The 16,189-nt window shown below is 34.6% G+C and overlaps 2 protein-coding genes across 2 annotated transcripts in view; one reads left to right on the top strand and one right to left on the bottom strand.

Annotated features, from left to right (window-relative positions):
• Positions 1–15,180, bottom strand: part of LOC149705071 (uncharacterized) — a 31,612-nt gene extending 16,432 nt beyond the window's left edge. The window contains exon 1 of the mRNA XM_089865264.1: positions 14,742–15,180. Within this exon, the coding sequence (XP_089721390.1) occupies positions 14,742–14,778 (37 nt within the window). The 5' untranslated portion in view covers positions 14,779–15,180. The remainder of the gene's footprint in view (positions 1–14,741) is intronic.
• LOC149705066 (uncharacterized) overlaps positions 1–16,189 on the top strand; it is a 62,038-nt gene that overhangs the window by 15,194 nt on the left and 30,655 nt on the right. The gene's annotated exons all lie outside the window — the stretch shown is intronic.

Below are 16,189 nucleotides of genomic sequence, written 5' to 3'. Positions count from 1 at the left end.
ACCAGAATACATCTCAGTATGCCCCTTTCCTTGGAAGCACACGCTATATTCAATTCAGGCTCGCTTAGTGCGAACGCGCCGGGAAACGTTCATGGGGGTTTTGTATAGGTATATCCGTGGCCGGGCGCTTTTCGAGGCTTGACCACCGGTCTCTCTTTATTCATCCTTCCTCTTTGCAGCTACTATACAAAGCTCATGACGCCCGCTTCCTTTGTGGGCGCAGTACCTCGCATCAAAGCGTCCCGGAAACCCATATAAACCTTATAGTAACTAGCTAGTATAATAAAAGCCGAAGGTTATATCCTTAAAGGCGTACTTCAACTCGTTCTATTTCTCGTGCCACCAGATTATTTTCACTAGTCTCCCAGCACGTGAACCAAGCTCATTATTTTAGTCACGTGCCACGTGATCACAGCCATCATAGTGGTGCGTGAACCAAACTCATTTTAATTCACGTGCCACGCAATCACAGTCATTCTCTTAGCACGTGAACATCAATATATTTTGTTCAGTTGGTTTCTTCGTACAGCAGACAAAATTTGCGAATGCATTTAGGTATCCTTTGAAAAGAGACATTTCCTTAATGCGGAATATCTAGTGGCCCCGTTTGAGCTTAATTCGGCCAAGAGGGGTGGACCAAAAGGTCAAAAAATCTGGGTTTTTCCCGGAGCTTATTTAGGCTTATTTCGCGTGAAGCGTAATTCCACGCCTATATAACTTTGCTTCAAAAACAAAAGGACGAAAGGGAAACGTTGTAAATACGTTCCTTATTGAGTTTACCCACTCTTCCATAAGCCTTGGCTTTATTTTGCCTATACGGGTTTATCGCGCTCTAAGTCTATTTGGACGCCTCAACCAAATCCCCAGAGATTTGGACAAATATTATACATAGGTCCTTTCGTATTACTAAAACGGGTCAAGTGCAACTTCATATTGGCAATTAAATTTTAAATTCGTCTCTTCACATTTCAAATTCGCTCTTCAAATGTCTACGTTTGGTAGCTTTTAAAGGAAAGGTTCAGGTAACGTAACATATCATACCTTAAAGGAAAGGCCTTTTTCTAAATTTAAAAGAAATTAAATATTGAAAATATGAATAAAAGATCCCTTATTATTATTAAATAATTAGAATTGAATTAGTCTACCGCGCCGCCATTACTTTAGTGGCGTCTGCTAAATCGAACCTCTTACCCCTTACCTCTCTTAGCTTGTGAGAATTCAAACAATTCCGCATAGATAAAGTGGTTCGGTTTAGCAGACGCCACTTTTTAGGTCATACTCCCGCTGATTACAGTCCATAAAATGTTTAGGAAATCAGATTATCTAGCCGCTCCATTTATTTATTACAATTAAATTAATTTTATCTAGTAAATTTAAGAAATTAACGCCTATTAATTTCTATACCTTAATCGTAACGTAACCTCATTTAAGATTGCTATATTATTGAGCTAAAGCGAGCGAGGTAGAGCCAAAACGTGTTTATTGACGAGTTGAGTGTTCGAGCAAACGCCGCATCAGTTGCTTGAAGGGCTCGAAAATTGACATATTTAGGTCGGAAAATCCATCTGTCAAAGGTGAATTAACTTACGGTTCCCGCCGAGTGACTGACTATACTCCCAACTAAACAGAATTAAATTAAATTAAATTAATTTAAAGCGCATTTCAATATGTGATTGAAAATTTTAATAATTAATAATTTTGGATGATTTCTAAGTGTAATGGGATATAACTAAATCAAAAATTAATGATAGGATAATATTAATATTAATATTAATATTGTCCAGTTTTATTTTGACATTCAAGTCTTGCATTTACAAAATCCTGGCCATTAAATTGATTTGAAATTTAATTAATATTCCGCGGGATTTTCGTTTTCTTTGAAATATTTTGAGTGAAATTTACGTATAAAGCTATTTTATTATTCAGCTTTTCGCGTAGGTATTACTATATATACCAACGTAGTAATAATTTAGTTTATTACAAAGTTGTATTAAAGTGCTCCTCAAAGCTAATTTGATTAAATTTTAATCCTTAATATTTGGCCTTTTATTAATTATGTAAGTGACTTCAAATATTTCAAAGTGTACGTAAGGTTTGCGTGATGCTAGGTGCTTTACTGGAAATTCATTGAGGATTATCAAATACAACTATGAATAACGGAAAGTTATTTAGGTATAGTGCGCGGTATGGTTCAGACAGTCTCTCGTTTTCTAAGCGCCTTCTATTTTCAACCAATCAAAGAGAGAGCTCTTACGTTATGTGTTATTTTTTGTCAAATTTTTGATCTGGGAATTGGTTAGAAATAATGATTTTTACCTCTTTTTGAAGATTTGTATCATTCATTAAATATCTTCCTATGGTGACATTTTGGGTTTGACCTCGTATACTCGCCTATGACCTTTAATATTTAAATTTATATAGTATACCGCTAGGGGGCAGTAAATATTCCATATATAAAATGAGAAAGCCATTTTTTATTGGGAGCTAGTTTTATGTTATGTTAGTTCTCCTTTACTGAAAATTTACGCTATGGAACTGATATTTGGAAAGTGTTACCCAAAAGTAAAATAACTGTTTTTTATTTTTTTTATTTTATCTTAGATGAATTTTGAGGAATAGGGGTAGCACTTTGGTTATTTCTCTATAGACCCGTAACATATTTAAGGCTATATAACTGCCATCATTGTGCTCGGGTGCTAACATCGAAAGAGTCGTGGTGAATATTACATTTTACATTACTAACGTTTCCGAAAGAAAGAGTTGAAAGAGAAAATCCAATGTTTTTAAATAATTCAAGCTGAAATAGAGTCGTATTCAATCCCTTAGTGGGATAAAAAATGCAATTTTTTTTTTTGTGTCGAAACTAGGCATAGCTTTCTCCTATATTTAAAACGTAAACTCATGATTTTCCAATCTTCAGCGAGCTTCGGAAAAAAGAACAAAAATAGAAGAGCAAAAGGCCGTATCAACCGGAATTTTCAATTCTTTTAAAGTTTGACTTATTTTTAAATATTTAAAATATACAAGGCGTGTCAAAATGTATTTCTGATTTTAGTGATGTATTCTCGGATTGAAATGGACTTATAAGCGCGTGCTTTAGCCGTCAAGGATTTTAAAATTTAAATCCTGGGAAATTTATTGCGCTCGGGGTTTATTGACGTGATAGAATATGGCTGTGTGGAGTATATGGTATTCTTCTACGACTGTTTATTTCCATTCTATTCTTAACCATCCTTTATATTACTTTTAAAATTTTGCATATACAGGGCGTTATAATAAGGGTGGTAGAAGCGGAGTCGAAAATGTAGCCTCTGACGTTTAGCCAAGTTACGATTTAAATTTTGGTAAGAAACTGATTGGAATTGCAAATTTAATTGATGGGTAATCCCTAAAACACTTCAATTATAACGCGAAAACGGTGACCTTTAGGACAAAATGTCACAGAACATTTTCAGCTCCGGTCCTATACCACCCCCTTTGTAAAACCCTGTATATAAATGTTGAAATTGTTAATTAATATAAAATTATGCTAATACTAATATTGTTTTAGAGTTAAACTAGATTAGAGCGACTATAACCCGATTATTTCTTTAAACAAACTTAAAAGTAATATGAGAGGGGGTGTTATAGTTGTTTTGCTCAACTTGTTTCCATATTTTCATGCCTTTTTGTTTTGAGTAAAAATTTCTTTTCTCGCGCTGGCTAATAGGCTTCTTTAGAACATTACGGTCGAGATGTTGAGTGTCTCTTTCGACTTTCAAGGAATCGTCTAGAGACGGGAATATTTTTGCTGTATCCCTCGACACCCGCCCCCCTAGCGTCAAATGACGTCCCTTTTACGCACCCTCCAACACCCTAATCCCCAACCCCTTTGCCGTATAAATCCATTCCATAGTTTTCTATCTAAGAAGAGCCATCAAAGTCGAATTAAATTGCTATGCACTATTCTAGTTTTCCGCTCCACCGAAACCCTCTTCTAATTTTGTATTTCTAACTTCTTCCTTCTCTCGTCGTCTGTTTTGGCTAATTGTTGTTTTAAACCCAAGGGTTTCCCAGTTTTCTTATTAATATTTACTTATACTTGAATGCAACCTTAGAAACTTTAAATTTTACCCCTTTAGTATGGGTTAAAGTTACCCATTTTAAAATTGAATTTTATACTATAGGCCTACTTTGTTTCGTTTCTAAATAACGAAAATTATTTAAAAAATGTTATTTAAGTTTTAATTTTCGTATATTTAAATTTAAATTATGACCATATTCGTCTCGTACCCGAATATTTTAATGATATTAAGAAGTTTCCAGATTTTTATGATTAAAACTAAATTCGGCCCAATTGTGTTAAGACGAACTCTTCCTATTTTGTATTCGTTAACTCTTCCATTGGAAGAACTCGACTAAGAACTGGAATTTATTTTAACATTTAATTAGTTTAAATTCAGGGAAGAAGTCTAAAATTTTAAAATGTTATATTCGAGAAAGTGAATTGTTAAGATGTAAACAACAACAAAGGAATCTGCCCGAAGACTATTTGTTGTTTTAAGTTCCTCACATGGACAAACTCTTCCCGGTTTCAAACTCTCTTAAACATTCCGGTAAAATAGAGAGACAAACTTCTGAAAATAAATAAGAAGTTTAAAATTAATTTAATTTCTTTCTCACATTAAATAGAACCCAAATTTTATTCTTAAAATTAAAATTCATGTTTTCATTAATAAATTAACGTGATATTCTCATAAAACTCATTAGAGCTTCAAAATTATACCAAAAACTTCAAAATCAGTAAGATAAAAAACCTTTCTAAAGTGAAATGGTTTCTTTCTTTAACAAATTTGTGTTAACAAGTAATAATTTCAGGGAAACACTCCTTAGAAGAAAACATTTCATTTGTTTTAGCATTTTTTTTCTATGCTCTCGCTCCAAGTAAATAACATCCTCTGAACCAGTGAAATTTTAATAAAATGAGTTTCCACGCAGTCTTATCACGGTGTTATAAATATTGATGAATTGAAGTCGTCGTCGTCAAGTTTACCAAGAATTTTCTAATCCCCCCGAAATCCGGAACAAGATTTATAAATTTTATTAAAACTTTGACCTTTAAACCCCCCCTATACATACTCTGAATTTAAAATTTACGGAGAAAAAAATATATTAGCGTAAAAAAAACAAAATTGAGGTTGTATGAAGGTTTAGTACGTAAAACTTGTTTATTATTAAAGGGTTTTTAGTTTTATTTAAAGATTAACTCCTGGTACGTTCGTTTTTAGGCTTAACGATCAATATCCTTTGAGATTAAGTTCGTGGAAAATGGGGGAAAATATAATTCAGTATAAATAGATGTAAAAATTATCTTTCCCAGAAAAAATCTGTTTCCTAAGAAATTCATGTTTTATTTGAAATATGATAGGATTTTTGAAAAAATAGATTGTTCAAATTTATCAAGGTTTTTTTTTTAAAATGTTTCAACCTTATTAAAAATCAAAATTTGAATTTTATTTTTAAATTCTAATAAAAACTAGTTAGATTTTGCAAACTGAAGTCTTTCAGCGCGTTACTATGGCAGGGATTTTGAGTCTATTTTGAATTTCTGTCAACACTCTGTATAAATTGCAGTTTTTAAAAAAAAAATGTTCGGTGATAATTTCCAATAACCAAAGCAATATTTAATAAAAATACGTCGCAAAAAAAAAAATAAAAACAAATTTAAATAAACTAATTGCTTATGTATGCCTATGAATTTCTATAGGGACAAACTTAAGTGTTATTTTAAAATTAATGGATGAATAAGCATTTGAAAACGCAGTGGGTCGAATTGGGGGAGGGGGGACACTGAGGGGGGTTGAATATAAATCCCTTTGAGAGCTTAAATCGCGAATTTCAGTGGAGAGCCGCACCTGCTACCAATACAACATCCCCATAACTCCCTATCGTATATCTAGCGCGTAGCCACATTGGGGTGTGAGCAAATATTATAGATTTATCTAACAAAGGCCCAAAAGAGCTTTATTTCCGAAGAAAATTAATACCTTAGAAATTAATCACTTCAATCTCTAGAACCTCGTCCGCATTCACTCTTTATCATTCTTTATTTGGCTTCAATTTTTAAGTTTTATAATTTTGTATATTTTTTGTTAGCTGAGCGATACAGAGATGAGGGTGTTGATTACCCATAACACCCCCTTAATGTTTACCTATAATTCACTTATGGTGTAATAAAGTATCATTGTGATTAAATCAGGCTAATGCATTTTATCCTATACCTAATGGGATTATCTTCATATTAAAAAATAAATAAATACAGATTTCATGCTCTTATAGCTTGAAGGAAAATTCAATATTCATTACTTTGCAGCGTTTTCAAAATATGTATGTAGAATCATAAGTAATATCGTTGTTATAAGTATGAATTTAGTATTGGCTCTCGAGGTCGCGCAGTCGAACGTCAGCTAGTCCAAGATGATGATGAAATTAGCTGATTTGTTATTCCTAACAATATTAACTTAAGAAACAGTCATACTTGTTATTGATATGTTACTTAAGATGTACTTAATAAGGTTTTCCCCTGTAATATTTGAGAGCATTAGGGAGATGTGCTTATACAAACGTATCACTGTGATAAATAAATAACGTAGCGAGAGCTAATGTTATCCTTTCTAGTTTAATTGAGAAATATTTCGTTAAAATTTTATTTTTAAAATTATAATTTGAAAGGTTCTATACGGAAATAGAGTAGAGCCACTTCATTTGAAAATACAGTGATCACTCATTCATAAGGTTTAGTTTTAGAAAGAGAAATATTAATGACTTCTTACTAACGTGACATCCAACAAGGGACTTAACATTTCGTTACAATGAATCTTAGATAAGGCTGAAAGTATTTATTTTGGGAAGTATCCAACCTCCCGGCGTTGTTACTAGCGCTCGCGCTATATGGTGCGTGTTAAGCCTTTTCCCCCATTCCTAATTGTGTTGAGACCCATCACGGTCTTCAATCACCTAACTCTAAAAACTAGAAAAAAAATCCACGTCTTGTATATACCTTTTTATTGATGATTCTAGAGATTGAGCTAAATAATGTTGCCATACCATACATAAGCCCCCATATCTTTTATTTTCTCATCCCAACACTATTGTATAAGAAACATTGGTTAACTACCGTATTAGAAGACTATTAATAGAAGTATGTAAACATCTGTTACTAATATGCGTTGTTTATTAAAAAGAAGAGTGACATCAAGCGGCGGTATGGGTGTCTTATGGTGGCGTATTTGCCTGAAAAGTGAACTACGATAGCCTACTGTAACCACTCGACCAAGATCGCAGTGACCACGTCCCAATTCTGCATGTTTAAAATTTTAAACACATGATGGCGCTGCAGACACTGTATTGTTTTGTCTCGCATAGATAATGTCTCTATGGTGGACCCATACGTACGCGTTATAGGGTTATAATTCCGTCATTACTCGACCAAGGGAATGAAACCGCAGTAAATACGTCCCAATTCTTCATGTTTAAAATTTTAAACACATGATGGTGCTGCAGTCATTTTATTTTTTCTTTGTCTAGCATAGATAATGTACCTATGGTAGACCCATACGTACGCGTTATAGGGTTATAATTCAAATAGATGGGAACGTAATTAATCGTTAATATTTTATGTCCTTTAAATAATGGACTTTTCTGCTGGAAGATGGAATAAACCTAATTTAGGACAATGTGTTAAAGTGTGGGAATCGGAATAAGATAGAATGGGAATCAAATAAGAATTGATATTGATTTAGAGCGACTCGAATTCTATTCGACGGAAGAATGGGTTTGGTAAGAGGGGGGATGGGAGTTAAGAAAATTGTTTCGTCATCTTGGATAACGTCTATCCGGTCCAGAAGTGTGTAGGATGCTGCGTAGACGTTACGACAGTAACTATGTACTTAATGCATCACCATTGTCAAGGACAAATTAAATTGGTACGATAAAGTGTAGCCGGGATATAAATTATTATATAACATCTTAAAGGGTTAATGAAAAACTATCAAAACTGTATAAGGTTGTCAATATTAAATACTAGTATTCCTTTAAAACATTGCTTGTTATGTAGAAATAATTTAAAAATAAATTTTAATAATTTTATTAATTTATTAATTTATCTTAATCCAATTTTTAAAATATTATATTACTGAGGTTCCAGAACAGTTCATTCCGCGAATAATTCAAAAGGAAACTAAGCCAACAGGCGCTGGAAAACAATATGTTTCGAAATTTGAATGACAGACAAAACTGAAAGTTTAAAATTGAATTCGCGGACGAGCTGAACTAATAACAAATGGAATTGCTGCCATTTCTATATGGGAGATGGGATTTTCAATTAGAATATTGCCTTAGTTAACAATTGAAACCACGTAAAAAAATAAAAGACTACAAAGCTGCTTGCTTGCTGTCTTCCATCCAATTTTCGAGATGCAAATCCCTAAAATGTATATTATATTTATATTAAGGCATAAGGCTATCATACTTTCCATAAGTATTGGTCGAAAGGCCTTTGTAGTAAACACGTGTCTTTCATATATATATATATGGTAAAGGAGCGTCTCCTGGGGGCGGATTTTACTGAAAACAAACGTGGGACCCATACTTGTGAGGATTATAGGGTTATTTTATAGGCTTAATAAGTAATCAACTACTATAGAGAATTAAGGTGTAATTTGCCTTCCCGTTACTTTTGTTTTCCATTTTGCTTTGGCGCTTCTGGCCAAGGTTTTGAAACATTTTCCCGGGACTTACTGACGAGCGACGAGAAAACTTAGCTCACGAACGAAAATGTCGTATCTTAATTAGCTTACGAAAATCATGATGTTTTAAAATAGGCAACCATTTCTTCAATGAATATTGGATTAAAGCTAAATTCTATGTAAAATTTTCTTTTCATCTCGATAACTTCAGTAAATTGGAACCAATTTGATTGAAATTTTGTACGTAGATTCACTATAACCTATAGAGGAGCTTTATTAATTTTGGTTTACATTTGTCGAAATGTTTTGAAATGACGAGACTTTTAACTTTGACAAAGCATTATTTTGTTCACATAATTTCGGAGAAACGTTTTTCTTATACATTTGCATAATAAAAAGCATGCGCAACTACCGCACGTGTTTTCTCCCAAGATGCTCTAATTTTGTCAATCACGTGACCAAATTTGCTTACTAAATTATTCTGGCACGTGAACTCAACCAAATTTGAACTTAAGTCTATTTAACACTATAGTGTTAAAGCCGCATTTTTGGCCAAATATGAAACTGATTGACACAATAAGGGGCCAAAATCCGGCGCGAGAACAGAGCGGGAGGGGGCTTGTGTCTTCTTCGGCGTAGCCCCCCTTCCTTTTGGTGTCACTTAGAGCCAGCCTTTAGGACCCGGGGTTGTCGGTTATTAAATTACAAAAGATATCTAAACTTGGCGGGCATTGTCACGCCTGTAATATTGAAATATTTAGTTTTTGACAAAAGCGAACCTAACCATGGAAGAATAAAGTTTCATACGCTCAACTGTCATTTAAAAGATTTCCTCGGGTTAAAATTCAAACAAGGCCTAGCAGCCTAGCTCTAGAACAACTCGATGTGACTCGCCTGAGGTTCTGGCAAAGTTCGAACTGCCAAAGGCGTCTCCAATCTCGAGGTGTCCTTGCATACAGGGTGTTTTGTTTCTATTAAAAGTCTTTGTTATTCCATTTATGTAGGCCTTGGTATATATTATTATCAAATGCAAATATAATTGTTATGAAATCCGGAAGTAGTAGTGCACGGTTTACAACACAATACTGAATACTGTCTTTGATATTACTTATTTTAAGTTTTTCTTCCAAGAAAATGTCATATTCCAATGTTCGTTTACAAATTTGTTTTTATTTTATTAAAATAATCATAAGTTTATAAGATATGTTCAATAAGTATGAAACTAACTATACTTCGTGATTCTAGAGACTTACAGCTCGAGCTAGCTCGAGAACGACGAGCGATAATTGGCTACACTCGGTGGTTAATTTTGCAGGACTTCATCTTCCTACACGTTACTTCATGACAAGCTCTAGTTTGTAACCAGTGACAAACTTATGGTCAATTACATATCTTATAAACTTACCCGAATAATTGTACAGAATGATTGGGCAAAGATCAACACCCTGTATATCTAAAACCGCGTGAGATAGACAAGGAGAAAATCAGGCTTCTGTTAGAGCCTTAATGCTGCCTCGGGCTTATAATTAACCTTAATGCAATGGATAAGGTATGTACCGTGTCGATAGAGTGTGTCGCCGCAATCACTCCTAACCTTTCATCTCCTGAAATTCGACGTTTGGATTAGACTCAGTTAGATAGGTATTATAATTGATTAAAATTATTACAATTTAAATGAAAAGGCTTAATATATATAGCCTGGAAATTATTTATTTAAAATTAAGCGAGAATGAATAACAGTGAACGAAATCCACGAGTCCGTTATTCGTTCTTGATGTTTTAAATGCACAAATTCCGTATTTAGTTACTTTCTGAAGTTTTTTTCCAATTGCATTTTAAGTTTGGCCCTATTTACGATAGAACTTGAGTTATTTTTACTCCGTATTAAGATTGTACGTTAGGTCGTCTCGTTTCCTTCGACATCGGAAGTAAAGGAAGGAACTCTCAATTAAGTTCAGAACTATATTCAATGGTTGATATTGATAAGGCTATTTATACGGAGCTCCGACATATCCTGTCATTAAACACTATGATAAATGACCTTAACTTTCACCTTTGACTATACTGACAGGTAAAACTGTCACCAAATAAAAAAAGAGTGGAACTGTATAAAGGAAAATATGTTTTAATTATATAGGAAAAGTTAGGAAACAAAGTTTCGTAATTTACTATAATATTTCAAACCCTTTAACCTAAAAACAAAATGGGATATTTGAAAGAATAGATCCAATTCAAAAGTTAGATTAGGTTATTATACCTTTTGGACCTATACTTATGCCGAGTATAATAGACTTATGACGTCGCTAACTATCGCTTAAGGTAGCCGAAAATAAAGCTCTTACGGGCCTATGATTCGTGGGGCTTGATTTCCTAGGTAGGGTCTCATTTCGTATAATTTCGTAACAGCTCGAGCTCGTTCCACCATATACGGCTAATTGATTACCTTATATACAAAACACTAAGCGTCCATTGTCGTCTTGGTTAATTTAGCAACGCCAAAATATTGTGTAAAATAAGGTTTTGGCGCGTTCGTGCGCGGCGACTTGCGAGAGAACTAAATACAAACACGGGTTTACCTAACTTACGACCCAAAAGGTAATCCCTTAGCTTTAATTACTTTCCGTACTATTAGAAGAAGAGAGCGCCATCTGGATACCAACCCCGCAAAGGATTGGTCGTGTTAGTTAAGTTTCAAGTTGGTGTTTAGTGAAACGCGACAGTAGAATTACGGGTAAATAAACCCTGGTTTCGAATGTCGGGAGATAAAAGACCAACAAGGACTTTGGTGGACTCTCGAAGCCCTTTCTAATTTCTTTGTCTCCACCTACCATTGGATGATCCGTCTTAAGCAGACGATATTAGGATATACCACAGAGGATGTACAGTAGAGGAGTAGACTCTTTAGCCTTTACCAATACATAAGGGAGTATCTCCCCAAATTTTTTCTATTCATTTCCGGTTTTTCCCATTGGGTGATTACCTTCTGTACAAGACATATCATTATTGGTTGAAAAATGACGTCTGCTTTACCCTCTATGAAGGCGGGAACTGATATTTGGACAAAGGTAAGCAACCACGTGTCTATTAAGAAACCGAGTACACATCCGGAAGTACCTCCAAAATATTTAACGAGAACTAAATACAACAATTGTCTACTCCTCTATTGTATATTCTCTATGAATATATTTTTTTATAATTTATAATTTAAACTCTAGGCCTAGTTCTTTTAAAGCTAAGTTCTATTTTAGTGTAGCTTAATTTGTTCGAAAGAAAATATTTACAATTGTAGAAATATCTTAGCGACCTACCCTATACTTATGGGGAATATGATAGCCTTACAAATGGCACTTTAGTTTATATACTTGTTGATCCATAGAATTCAGTCAGTGTTTCGTCATGAATTTCGGTAACCCCCCCCCCCCCTCATTTTTTTTAATAAGTATTGACGTGGTATCGCTTCAAGTTACTGGTGGATCCAAAACAGGCATCCTTCCAGAATTCCAGCAAGCTTATATTTAGTTTTTTCTTTTAATTTTGTTAATGTACGTACCTACAGAGATATATTTTCCCAATTTTTCATATTGACGTTAATTTCGGATGAGTTGCGGAAGCAGACTGATATAAAATACCAACAATTTTCAAGAAATATTCAACTACACATTCCTCTAAAAATACCAAACATCAGTCGTAGATTCCAGCTTTAGAAAGGGTAGAGTTTACTAAAGAAAAAACGGGTTTTCAACGGTTTATTTTGCTCTTAGTAAGGTTGCGTTCTTCTATATTATATATACCTAACTTTGAAATATTTCATATTTTTATATTAAAACCGAAGTCTGGCTTTCTCTCTAACTTCTTTGGTCGACCAATCATCGCTCTACTTTAATATTACGTTATATTTTTTTAATTTCTCTAAAAAAAACTACGAAAAATAGTACCTCTAACTTAGTTCGTCTTTTGAGGCAGGTTGTCTGCTAAATGTGGTTCGGTTTGCCAGCATGCAATCTAGTATTCGTACGCGCGAGTTGGGGCTTGCAGTAAATAGTATGCCCCAATGAAAACTTTACCTTCTAGAACGTTAATATACCGTTAGTTAATTTTAAATACCATGAAAGCCTAATGAGATCACGTAACGTCGATATAAAGTCTGTTACAACTCACTAAAGTTCGGTATAGATTGAAATGATCTTCGGTATAAACTTTAGGCCAACTTTAGACCAAATTAATGGCCTCTTAAGTCAAGTAACTTATACGTAAATGAGAAAGTGATATTTTCTTTCTGTTAAATCAAGGTGACTTTAAATTTCAAAGAGGTCACTGTTTAAAGGTGGGGATAGTAATTAATGGGTTCCCCCTAAGCTGACTATATCGAAAACAATCACTTTAACTTTGTTATTACGTCTTTAGAATTACCAAGTCCGTGAAAGTTATAACCTCCTAAGTTCATAATAAAATACGTCACGTTCATAGCGTTAAAGTTTTGGCTTACCATAGTACGGGGTTGTCAATCATTGTTGATCTATTTAATTGACCTAAAGGTCACGTTTCTGGTGCGATGTCACGCGCCTCCCACTTATCAACCTATCGCTCGCAACCTTCCCGCCTCCTCTCTGTTTCCACCCCCTACCATTGCATCAATAAAACAATAGCAAACCCAAACATAAAGATTCGGACCGCGCGCAGCTAAGAAAAAATAACACAAAGTTTCGGAGATAACCACAAAGGTATTTCGGGACGCCGTTCGCCACGCTCCCGTATATAAAGGAAGAGTTAGTTCATGGTGTTGAAGAGATAAGGACGTTATTGGAAATGCGTTTAACCGTATTACCAATTTGTAAGCGAACATGTGTAATATTGGAGTAGATACATATTTTCTTAGACCAATATAAGATTTGTATGCAGTTTGAAATATTGTTATTCTGCCCGCACCCATTACTCGAACAAAAAAACCAAAATATCACATGGGTACACAGTATTATATTAACGACAGCTACTGTATTTGACTGTATTGGATTCTATAGTATGATAACTTGGGTCTTGGACTGCCGCTGCTAGTTATTTTTTGAAATAGATCAATTTGGAAAAACATTTTCTTTCGCGATGATAGAATGTTTTTATTTTTGGTTAGGACAGAGTTGCCAGTACACGCTAGAATTTTAAATCTATATCTATATAAATCAAAGTCCTGACTGACTGACTGACTGACTGACTGACAGACTGACTGATAATCAACGCCCAGCCCAAACCGCTTGCCCTAGAAGGCTGAAACTTTGCAGGAACGTTACTCATAAGTAGTAGGCGCGTACTAAGAAAGATTTTTCCAATCCGCCGCCATCTTAAAAAATGGCGCCCAGAAATGTAAAAAATATTCTCTTTGCAATAAAGTACGCGCGTTTCAGGCGATTTCGCAAATATTTAATACACTGGTTTACTTTAACCTTAAGACGGGCTAAATAGTCTTTCGGGTTCGATTTGTCGCCATCTTTTAAAATGGCGCCCAGAAATGTAAGAAAATATTCTCCTTGCAATAAAGTCCGCGCGTTTCAACCGATTTCACAAATATTTAGTACAATGGTTTCCTTTAACCTTTAGACGGGCTGAATGGTCTTTCGGGTTCGATTTGTTGCCATCTGTTTAAATGGTGGCCTAAAATTTAAAAACCCTTCTATATGGAATAATGTCCGCATGAAAAGTAATGAAAACTGTCCCGACGGGCTGACGGGCAACGCCGAGTTCTTATTACACGCGAGCGACGCCGCGGGTTAAAAGCTAGTGCCTTATAAGGATAAGGATCAGTGCGAAAGCGACTAAACTTTCAATGAACATATATGCGAATATCAACCCTAATTTAATTTAGAATAAACATAAGTATCATAACTTCTTTATAAGTATACGACTTTCAGTACTCCTACTTACGATAACAACTGATAGAAATAGAACAGTACCATCCACTAATATTGCATATACACTTACGAGACTTATTATCACTTATAGTCTAGAAAAAAAGATGCATCTTACCTTTCGCAACCACCAAAACCAAGAACAATAAAATCATTGTTTGTTTGTTTATTTATTTTGATGTCCGAGGAAGAATTAAATGTTTGTTGTTTTATTTTGTCACGAGATAGTTCTAAACAATCCGAAACTTTTCAAAAGCGAGTTAGTTGAGATGTGGAGTATAGAGTTTTGAGTCGTCGACACAGAGATCCTAGCTCACTATAGAAGAGGCATCGAAGCTTTCCAAAGCAAGCAAATCCCACGCTAAGAGTGAACGTGAAAGTTGGCGCTTGGTTTGATGATCGTTGGGCTATGGAGCTCCTCGAGACCACGCGCTTACCCGCGAATTATTGGAAAGCGGAGGATAGCGTCACCCAGCGGCGGTTTTCCGTCTTATGATATTTTGCGCTGGAATTTTCCGCTACGCATACGCTGCTAGAAAAAGATACTGAGCACCATGGTTAAGGAGCAGCGCTAATTTTTAATTAAATTAGTAATGGTCGAACAAGCCCGAAAACGCTTCTCCCTACCAACTTTTACCTGACTTCAAAAATACCTTATCTAAGTGTTTAATTAGTTTTAACACTTTGATTGAAATTAGCACTTGAGATCTTCGACACTGAAATAGTTTAGGAAATACTGGCAACTTTAGCGAGTTACATATAGGGTGTGGAAAATTTCTAGGGCTTTCGAGTAGCAATATGTATGTACAGGGTGAAAACCTTTAGCTCCATCGATAATATTAGATATAATATTTTCAATATTTTAACTTGCTGCGTTTTAGAACTAAATTAATGTGACCAATCTTTAACCCGTATTGTATCCGCCATGCTTCACTTCCGAAAGGGTTAAGCGTATATGGCGTTTGGGGAGCCTAGCTTATTTACCCAAAAATATTTATTCAGATCTATGAATTCCTAATAAAACTTAATAAGCCTTTGCCAAAGTTTGCTCTAATATTTTGCTTTAATTATCTATATTTGAAGAAAATAAGTAGCGTTATAGGTTTATCACTATAAGTCTCCGTCATTTTAGACTTAAATTAGTTAAAAATTCGATACGTTAATCATTAAATACTACAAATCGAAATAAGTGAAATTTTAATTATTATATTTTACCATTTTTTAATTACACCTTAAAAATTTAAATATATTCATGGCTTCTCTTTTATAATTAAATACGTACTTCCATAAGTTTATAAGATATATTCCATAAGTGTGACACTTCCTATACAAGTTCGTAATGCTAGAGACTTACAGCTCGAGCTAGTTCGAGAACGACTAGCGAGAATTGCAGACTACACTCGGTGGTTCATTTTGCAGTTCATCTAGTCCTATTTAGTCTGTACTAAGCCTTTGACAGCAGCGCCTCACCAGGCCTCCTTCGCTTTACCTCGAATCTATGACCTACCTCATTCACTTCGTGACAAGCTCCAGTTTGTAACCAGTGACAAACTTATGCAACATACC

The sequence above is a fragment of the Phalangium opilio genome, unplaced genomic scaffold (assembly GCF_054372755.1).
Source record: "Phalangium opilio isolate 3A_F unplaced genomic scaffold, DU_Popi_V2 ptg000014l_1, whole genome shotgun sequence".
Classification (NCBI taxonomy): Eukaryota; Metazoa; Arthropoda; class Arachnida; order Opiliones; family Phalangiidae; genus Phalangium; species Phalangium opilio.
Note: the sequence above shows the minus strand (reverse complement) of the source record. Positions and strands in the feature narration are given on the sequence as shown.